Below are 10,003 nucleotides of genomic sequence, written 5' to 3'. Positions count from 1 at the left end.
CTGATCATGCAACTGCCCACCACAGAATAGGGTGAAGAGAAATCTAGGCATGGCAGAAGGTTTAAGTGTTAATACATGAACTATATTCATTATATTGAGATTTCACGGCTAGAGTCAAATTGCTAATCAAAGTTAGACTGATGTAACAACGACTCTTACGGTATTCCTGGACTTTACAATTTAGAGGGTTAGGGAACTAGAAAATTGCACACAAAAGGGAACTCCATTATTCACCCTCCTTCCCTTTCCAGCACGTTTCAAATCCAATTGTTCTTGCTTCTAAGATCACTGCTCTCAGTTTTCATTCTGTCCTATAGGGAAACCTGTGACTCTGCCCCTCAAAGTAGAAGCTTCCCAGGTATGCAAATACCAGAAAGCATCTCCAGGCGAAGTTGTATCTGCCTCAGGAGCGAAAACGCGGTAGGTGTAAAAAAGACATACGAAGTGGGTGGGCTGTAAATCTTACACTTGTAGCTGGAAAAACAAAATGAGATCCTCTCCCTGCCAAATGCCGGGACAGCATTGTGACCTCGGCATAATGCTGCGGTCCAACCGGGAGCAGCGCCTCCGCCAGCACTGAGGGTGGGCCCGCGTATAAATTGGCTGGGATGCAAGGTACCTAGGGCGCCCGGCCTGGCCCCGCCCCGCTCCGCCCCGCCCCGCCCCGGGCACCCGCGCGTTAGCCAATCGGACACGCGGGCCCCTTCCCATCGGCGACTCCACCCCCGTGCCCGGGATGTTGGGCCCCCGCGGCGTGACGCGAGCACGGCGGCTCCGCCCCCTGCGTCTCGGGCCTCGCTGGCCTTGGGGGGATGGTTTCATCATGGCGTCAATGCAGGTGAGCGGAGCTGCTGCAGCGGGGAGGGCGAGGGGGCCATCGAGACGAGGTGAGCGTCTGCGCGGGGTCGGCGTCCCGGACCTCTGGGCCTGGCTCCGGGCGACCTTCCCTGACCTCGGGGCGTCGGGGAATCGCCTGGCGGCGAGCCGAGCGGGGGTGTCGGCCGGTGGCCGCGGACAGTAGCGGCCGCGAAGTTGTGGCATAAAGGCGGCCGAGGGGGAAGAAAGGGCGAAGTTCGTCGTGCGCTTCGCGGTGGGGGCTCCGCTCCGCGCCCCTACGCGAGGATGCCTGCCGCTCGGCTCCCCGGCCACCGCGGGGATGCTTTCCCCCTCGCGCTCCCCAGCGGGGTGGAAACAGCTGTGCCCGCCGCCGTCACCCGCGGTCGGGGCGGCCGGAGACCCGCAGAGCGCCTCGCCGAGGACGGCCGCCTGCCCACGGCGCTCCGCGGCCTCTGCCCGGCCTCCCACGCGCAGCCTCGGATCGCCGGACTCATGCTCCTTCTTCTCTGATCTTCATCCGGTGCCCCGTGGGTGCCTCGTTCTATCAGCCCGCACTCTGGGCATTCCCTGGCAGCCCACGTCTCCGAAGCCGCCCTTCGTCCCTGTCCCCAGCGTCCTGTGCTACCACAACGTGCGAGCTCGTGGGCCTGCTCCTCGGCCTCGATAGAAACTCGCCCTCTTAAATTTTTTTTTTCTTGCGATGCCCCACCCTTGCGGGATCGGTAAGGCCGTGGCTCCTTTGCCATTCTTTCCCAGACCTTTAAAACCTTAGTTTGGTAGGAGACGCCTGTTAACCTGTGCCCTGTCAGACTTGAAGGTGGTTTTCGTATCTTCCAACTTAATGTATTCCTCCCCCCCCCCCTGCAAATCCAATAAAAAAAAATTTTTTTTTTTCAGGCAAAGATGGCAACCACAATTGTAGTTTCTAGAGATTGCATTATCTATAGCCGGCATTTAATTTGCAGATAGGGCTAGCGGTGTTAAAGCACATGGGAAGAGAGAGTAGAACTCTTGTAGCGTGTCAGCGGAACGCTTTTTGGAGTTTTAACATCATCCTCGAGTAAAGAGAGAAGCCTCATTTTCCTTAGAAGAATTTTTGGTTTTTGTTTCTAGAAGAATAAGCAAGATCTCGTTGTTGGCGCTTCTCTGCTAGAAATGGTTTGCATTCTTAGGCATTTCCCTCCTTCCCTGTATCTTCCTTCAGTCTGCTTTCCTTATGGTATTCTTTTTTCATTTGCTTGTACTTTTGGCCTTTCCTGCAGTAGCATTCTTAGGTGAAGAGGTGTCATGAAATGGTGCAGTGAAACAAGAACAATTTCAGGAAACGGTATACTTTACTAGTCTCCCCGGAGACGTTAGAGAAGTTTCATCATTTGAGGCCAAAAAAGGAACTGTGGAACATCAGTTAACAGCAGATGGGCTATATGATTGCTTTAAGATTTTTATCTGTATTAAGACATTATTTGTTACTAACACTTGACGGTGATCTGTCTTAAGATACAGGCATTATTTAAGACTAAAACTGAAGATTAAAATGCACACTGGGATTGTATCTGGCATGAGAGCTGGTTAGCTTTTATACTTAAAGTTTTTGGAAAAGGCAGATTTGTTTGTGAGAGATTGCTATTTTTGGAATTTACTTTGTCTTCAGCAGTGGGGAAAGTGCTTTTTATGCCTGTTTCTATGCCTCAGGCAGTGCTGTGGAAGAGTAGCAGCGGCTTTCTTTTGTCGGATTAGAGTGGGAACGGATCCTTTCTGTTCTAAAGTTAAATCTTGACCTTTTATATGTATCTCAAAGTATCTGATCATTTTTCCTGGAAATAGTAGCATTTTGACACAGATTTATTTTTTAATTCTTAATTGTGTGTGCTGTCTCTGGGTGGGTATGTGGGTATGAAAGTACCTGTATAGGCCACACCTGCTCTAGATCTGCGTTACAGGTGCTTGCTAACTATTGGCTGTGGGTGCTGGGAACCAAACCAGGGTCTTCTCAAGAGTAGTTCTCTTAACCTCTGAACTGGCTCTCAGGTCTATAGCAGAATCACTCTTTGGTGTGGTTTTCATTTTGATATCTTTGCTCAAAGTTTATTTCTTGACCATCTTTACAGCAGAAGTTAACTCTTTTCAAAATAACTTAGCATAACACTATAAGTGATCAAATGTGTACATTAACTCAGCAAGAATTTTTAGTTAAGACTAGATTACTATATCTTACCCTAGGGGATATTGTTTTTGCTAAAGATGAGATACTTAAGCTGCTGTATTTTAAAAACATGCATACTGTACATATGTAATGTGGGATTTGATTACTTGGTAACAATGAAATAATTTTTATATGTAGTAAAACCAAGTAAGGAGAGTCTTCACTTCTAACTAGAGAATGTGGACTTTGAGATTATAATTACCTTTATGTTTTTGTCTTGGCTTTCCTGGAACTCTATAGACCAGGCTGACCCTAAACTCAGGTCCACTTGCCTCTGCCTCCTGAGTGCTGGATGAGATTAAAGGTGTGCGCTACTACTGCCCAGCTTGCTTTTATGTGTTTTATCTTCATTCATTGAAACAGGTTCTTGCTGGGTAGCCTATGCTTACCTCACATTTGTGCTCTTCCTGCCTGGGTCTCCTGAGTCCTGGGCTTACAGGTTGTTCCACTGTGCCTGACTTTGCTGTCATGCATCCTGCCAGTGCTTCTCAACTTTCTTCCATTCACACTAAGTACACTAAGATAGATGATGATGTTGGCGGCTGGAAGAGCCTAACCAGGAAGCTGGCTAGGAAGGTGAGGGATGCAGGATTTTATTCTCATGCCCATGTGCTGTGGGGAAGCTGCTGTTGCTAGCATTCATCAGTGTACAGTTCAGTGTGATGCATTTCACACTCTGATCCATTCTTTTCGATTCACCTATGCTTCCTACTAGTTCTTTTTAAAGCAAAGTCAGAAATCACCAAGCGAGATAATATTTTAAGAATTCTTCCTTTAGCAAAAGCTTTTTTGGATATATTTTAGTTTTATGTGCATGAGCGTTTTGCCTGGCATGTATGTCTGTGTATGCCTGAAGAGGCCAGAAGATGGCTTTAGACCCACTGAAACTGGAGTCACCATGTGGGTGCTGGGACCTCTGGAAGATCAACAAGCAGTCTTAGCTGCTGATCCATCTCTCCAGCCCTAAGAATTCATTCTAAATGGTAATACTTAAAATGGTAGACGATAAAGAAATAGAGATAAACTTAATTTTGTTAATTCCAAAAATAGGTTTCAGTGCTAGTAGCACTTGGAAGATGAGTTGAAAACGTTCCTTGTATACTGCAAGAGAGTTGTTTTATTACTTTAAAATGTGATTCTGAAATGTTTGTAAAGTATGACAATACTGGTATAGTAATTTTAGTCAAACCCTGAAATTGCATTTTTGGTTTTTTAATTGTATGTGTGTATGTATTTGTATTATATATATTTATTTTTCCATTTCTTATAGCTCATTTCATGTTATGAAACATTTAGTCTGACTTTCATACTTATTTTCAAATTTAGTATTTAGCCATTTTGTTCAGACTCCTTTTAAACTAGAAGTTTTAAATTTTACCTGATTGAAGCTGGGCATGCTGATGCAAGCCTTTAATCCCAGCACTTGGGAGGCAGAGGCAGGAAGATGTCTGTGAACTAGGCCAGTTTGGTCTACATAGTAAGTTCTATGACAGCCAGGGCCACATAATGAGGCCCTGTCTCAACATTTTTTTTTTTTTTTTGTAACTTAATTGGGATAATAAGGTGGCTGAGTGAGTAAGGCGGTGGACTACTAAAATTTATCTGGTGTGTTTTCCTAATTTGACCCCTTATATGGTTATGATCTTAGGAATTTAGCACATAATAGCGGATGTTTGTCAACTATAAATAATGTAATTGCAATAAGTGGTTATTCTTTGTGGACCCCTCCCTCTCCCTCTCTCACTCTGAGGGTGTTCTCTGTAAATGACTGACATAAGTGAGCAAAGCACAAAGTGATGGGAATTCTGTCCCTTTTATTTTGTGATCTATCACTTGTATCTTAGAAGTGGATAGATTTTTAACCATTCAAGCACCCCTTCCCGATGACGTCATGAAAGCAGGAAGAAAGTGCTTCAATCTTTTAAATGTGGACAGCGCTTGTAAGTATAGTAAAGCCTTGCTCATCGCTTGACACTTGAAGCATTCAGGAATAACAAGGTGTGCGCTAATTCATTCTACTTCAGGAAAATCTGGTATGCAGAGTTTTAGTGGCAAGGTTGAATAGCTACACAGAAATACTTTAAAATCCATATTCACATTTTATAGTTGAAAGAGTTGTTCATTGTCTTGTATGTAGTAAAACTTTTTCTGAGTACGTCTATATTTTTCCCATCTGATTCTTACTGCAGTTTTTCAGGTAACCCTCATATTGTGACTTAACAATTTCTGTAAGATACTTATTTGGAGAAGTGACTTCTTAAAAATTATATAGTAACTACGTAGTGAAATAGATTTGAAACCAAGTTCTGAAAACTAGTGAGGCTTGTCCCTCTGTAGGTAATAAAGATTTTACAAAGTTTGGTGTTGTGCAGAGGTTACTGACACGATTAGTAAGCTTTTCAGTCAAGAGTCAAGCAGATGGGCTGAGGATTGATTGCTCAGTGGTAGTACATTTGCCTAGTGGACTTGAGGCTCTGGGTTCTATCCTAGCACTCCATTGCAGAAGAAACAAGTGCTTGTCAGTGCATTGACGCTAAATACTGTTACTAAGAAATTGGCATGGTAGTGCACACCTTAAATCTCAAGGGCTCAAGAGGCAGGCAGATCTCTGAGAGTTCTGGTCTATATAGCCAGTTCCAGGGCAGCGAGGGTTGCCCTCAAAAGGCAGTGGGCGGGGAAATATTCCTTAAAATTCATAATGAAATCACTTTATGGATCAACTTGTGTGTGTCTTAGCTGTGTGCTGAGAAAGTTATGATGGTGAGTTTTTACTGTTTAAAGGCATTCTTTATCATCAAGGAGAATTAAAATTATGCTCTGGTGTCTTTCAGATGATGCACTTTAGTTTGTTATTTACCTAAATGGAACACTTATTTGATGACATGCATTGTATCTCTCTGTAGTTGGTATCTGCTTGTGATTGACATCTGCAAAAAGACTTTTTTTGCAGGTTTTTCAGGTGTTTTAAAAGTTTCCTCCTTTGATAGTTTTTGAGGATAGGTTTTTGATCACAAAGAAATACTGCATGCCTCTGAGATGTTTAGAACAAAACAACTCTTAACATTCAGATGCCTTTATAAAAACTATTAGGAATAAACAACATGGACTCTGAAGTTAGAGGCTCTGGACCTATGCTACATAAAACCAGTATGCAATGGAGTGGTTAAGAAAGAAGAGTGGAGAGGTAAACATGTATAAAATACTTTATTTTGTTTTGAGACAGGACCTCCTAATATGTAGCCCAGAGTGATTGTAAATTTGTAACCCTCCAAGTTTTTTTTTTTTTTTACAATTATAGTCATAAACCATCACACCCAGCTATAAAATTGATTTTTTTGAATTCTCTTCCCCAAACAGGTTTTCTATTTGTTGGTACTTATCAACAACTTCTTCTTTTTTTCTTTTTAATATTTATTTATTTATTATATGTAAGTACACTGTAGCTGTCTTCAGACACTCCAGAAGAGGGCATCAGATTTTGTTACGGATGGTTGTGAGCCACCATGTGGTTGCTGGGATTTGAACTTGGGACCTTTGAAAGAGCAGTTGGCGCTTTTAACCACTGAGCCATCTCGCCAACCCAACTCACCAACTTCTTTATTTCTGAATTAGAACCTTAGATTCATCCCACCCCATCATTAGACCATCTGCAGATTATGTCAGTTCTACCTGCATGAGAGACCCAGAAATGATCTCCTCTTGTAGATTACATTATCATCATTCCTTTCTGGGTTTTATATTAACAGTTTCACTGATGATTTTCCAGCTTCATTTTTGGACACTTACTGTTTTTTTCCCAGCACAGTAGATAAAAGGCAAAATGACTATTTCGGTTACAACCTGATTGGCTTCCTTACTTTGCTCAGATGTGACAGGACTAAGGTAGCAGTTTTTAACCTGTGGGTCACAACCCCACCGAGGTCATATATCATATGTCCTGCAGTCAAATATTTACAGTATAATTCAAAACAGTTGCAAAATTACAGTTAAAAAGTAGCAAGGAAATAATTTTATGGTTGGGGTCACTACAACATGTGGAAAAACTGTATTAAAGGGTCACAGTGTGGGGAAGGGTGAGAACCACTGCTAAGGCCTTAACCTCTCCCAGATACTCAGGTTAGTATCCTCCCTGCACCCACTCACATCCTTAGATGCATGTCTTCAGGGTGGCCTTCCCTGACTAGCCAGTACAAACACCACTTCTCCCACATATTAGTAACTCATGATGCTGAGTTCCTCCGAATTAGGATGTATTGGCAGTTAACTAGCCCACCACTTTCTCTGTGTTCAGTTGAATGGCTGGTGTATAGGAGGGCCCCTGTACATGGTGAATGAGTGAGCACAGCTGCTGGAATCCAGGAAACTTGGATTTGATTCTAGTTTTGCATTTTAATAGCTGTATAACTTTCCACTAAGCATAAAATAGTCATATTTGATAAACTTGCAGATTATCTCACTTCACACATTTTTTGAGTTGCTTGTGAGTTTTAACTATGATGCTGATGACTCCAGATTTAAACTCTCCAGCAAGGGTTTTGTTTTGCTTGTCCTTTTGATTTCTGGTCTTTGTATTGACGACCAGTAGAAAAGACAAACAGATTTCTTTTATGATTATTTGTCATATGAGGACTCTTTATTTTCAAATCATAGGAAGGAGGGCAGAAGTCGGACTCCAGTTAGTGTGCCTTCTGCACCAGTCGTCTTCATAATTCGAGAACTGGCCAAGTAAAACTGTGAGCCTCCTATGCCACTTGTTAAGGCCTAGTTTCCCTTTAAATTGAAGTATATGGGCTGGGTTATAGCTAAGTAGTGAAGCTTAGGCTCTTTCTCTCTCTCTCTCTCTCTTTCTCTCTCTCTCTCTCTCTCTATATATATATGTGATATATGTAGTAAATAAATACATAAATAAAAATAGGAAAAGAGTTCATGTGTTATAAAGTGTATTGCAAGGCTTTTGATATATCCACCCCATGAATACTGTTTTTCATATTTTCCATCAACCCCAAAAGAAGCCTGGTGTTTGCAGTCACTTGCGCGTTGCTCTTTCCCCCAGCCTCTAGAAAGCCAGAATAGCTGGGTTCATAAACTTTTCAACTCTGAGTTTATCTCTGGTGCAGGTCTTATCAGTATTTTCAGGGGCTGGGGACAAGTAATAGTCCATTTTATGTTGTAAGGGTTTGTTTATTCATTTGTCAAGTTGATTTTTTTCCCATTTTCATTCATTCAATTGATAGTTGAGATTTTTTCCCACGTTGTGATGAACAATGCCTCTATGATGATGGTGTGCACATTTTTCATGTCTATGCATATTTTAATTTGTTTCCGATATATATTGAGGAGTGGAATTGTTATATTTTAATTTTCTAAGTCCATAGAGAAAACTTTTCTTATGCTCTGTACTCATAACACTTGGTACTTTACTTCTGAGTTCATTTCCTCAATAGAACATTTTGTCTGATACCAGTTGGATGGTCTGCAGTTCAGTTCAGTTCATATACTGACCAGAGTTAATACAAGCCCAACAAGAATGCCCTCTGCTTAGATACCAGTTGCAAGCAGGAGTTCCAGGATACTTCCAACTTCTGTCCCAAATCTCCAAATTGGAGATTCTCAGCTAAGTAACTCCCCTTCTCATTTAATAATTTTCTTGAGTTGGCTCATAACATTCCAGATAGTGGACACAATTGGTTGTGTATTACAAAGGAATTTTCTGATTTTCTTGTTGGCAGTTCTGTCTTAGTCTCTTGAGTATTGACACTACAGACACAAGTCACCACACCTATCTATGAAGGGCTCTGTTGCTGTTGTTATTTTGACACAGAGTCTCAATGTAGCCTGGTTATCTTAGAACTCTACATAGACCATGCTGGTTTTGAACTCAAAGAGATCTGCCTCTGCTTCCAGAGTGCTGGGAGTAAAGGCACTCCAAACCATGCTAAGCAGTAAAGGTATTTTAAATGACACAAAGAGTTGGGTGAGGTAACACACAGTGAGATTCCTGAGGGTCTCAACTTCTGGAGTCTGTTCCTTAGAGTTGGAATGCAGATGATTTTTTGTTCAGCCCAGAGGCTCTTCAAAACCAGCTTTTCTAGACTTTTCCCCATGAGACAGAGTGTCAACCTTCAGTGTAGCTGAGGATGGACCTGAACCTCTGATCCTCCTGTTTATCTCTTGAATATAACTGGGTTTACAGGGATGGTCCCTTATGGTTGGTTGGTTGGTTTGTTTGAATACAGTGCTGGGGGTTGAATGCAGGTCTTCATTCAGTCTGCAGCTGAGCTGCATACCTACCTTCTTGTGGCTTTCTGAGGTTTCGAGCATGACGGTCACTGGTGATCACATCCACTGTTAGTCTCTACCTAGAGATTGGGAGGATGGGCCTCAAAGTTCTAATCCTATAGTTTCCCTGACTGGATATGGATAGATCCTTCTTTAATTAGTCTTCCTCCTTAGGATAGCTTGGAACCCCCAGTTAACTCTTCAAGCCACTAACATATATAAAGGATCCAAGGGAACTCTGTGCCATACAATTGTAAAATGACCTAATACAGCTGTCTCTTGCCATTTTTCTCAAGACAGGGTTACCCTGTGTAGCCCTGGCTGTCCTGGAACCTTCTCTGTAGACCAGGCTGGCTTTGAACTCACAGAGATCTCTCTGCTTTTGCCTCCCAAGCACTGCTATTAAAAGGTGTATGCTACCACTTTGGGGCTAAGAAACCAAAATCCTAGATGTAAATCCTTATGTAAATTTTCATAACATTTTTATATTCTATATGCAGATAAGTGTGTGTGTGTGTGTGTGTGTGTGTGTGTGTGTATTGTGTGTGTATGTGTCTATGTGCCAGTGTTTTATTAATAGGGCAGTCTATAATGACTTTAAACTTTCTGTTCATCGTGGCTCAGTTTTCCATCTGCTGAGACCTATCTCTTGTACACCATCTCTTTTTTTTTTTTTTTTTTTTT

The 10,003-nt window shown here is 42.4% G+C and overlaps 1 protein-coding gene across 8 annotated transcripts in view; it reads left to right on the top strand.

Annotated features, from left to right (window-relative positions):
• The first annotated feature begins 345 nt into the window (after positions 1–345).
• The window catches only part of Ube2w (ubiquitin conjugating enzyme E2 W), an 83,224-nt gene continuing 73,566 nt past the window's right edge, over positions 346–10,003 (top strand). Inside the window, exon 1 of one of the 8 annotated variants that reach the window (XM_029476454.1) lies at positions 346–420. In XM_029476454.1, the coding sequence (XP_029332314.1) occupies positions 361–420 (60 nt within the window). In that variant the 5' untranslated portion in view covers positions 346–360. Of the gene's footprint in view, positions 421–704; positions 839–3,393; positions 3,617–10,003 lie in introns of those variants that run through there. The other 7 variants (XM_021172018.2, XM_021172012.2, XM_021172026.2 and 4 more) reach the window with 7 other exon arrangements.

This window comes from Mus caroli, chromosome 1 (assembly GCF_900094665.2).
Source record: "Mus caroli chromosome 1, CAROLI_EIJ_v1.1, whole genome shotgun sequence".
In the NCBI taxonomy this organism is placed as follows: domain Eukaryota; kingdom Metazoa; phylum Chordata; class Mammalia; order Rodentia; family Muridae; genus Mus; species Mus caroli.
Note: the sequence above shows the minus strand (reverse complement) of the source record. Positions and strands in the feature narration are given on the sequence as shown.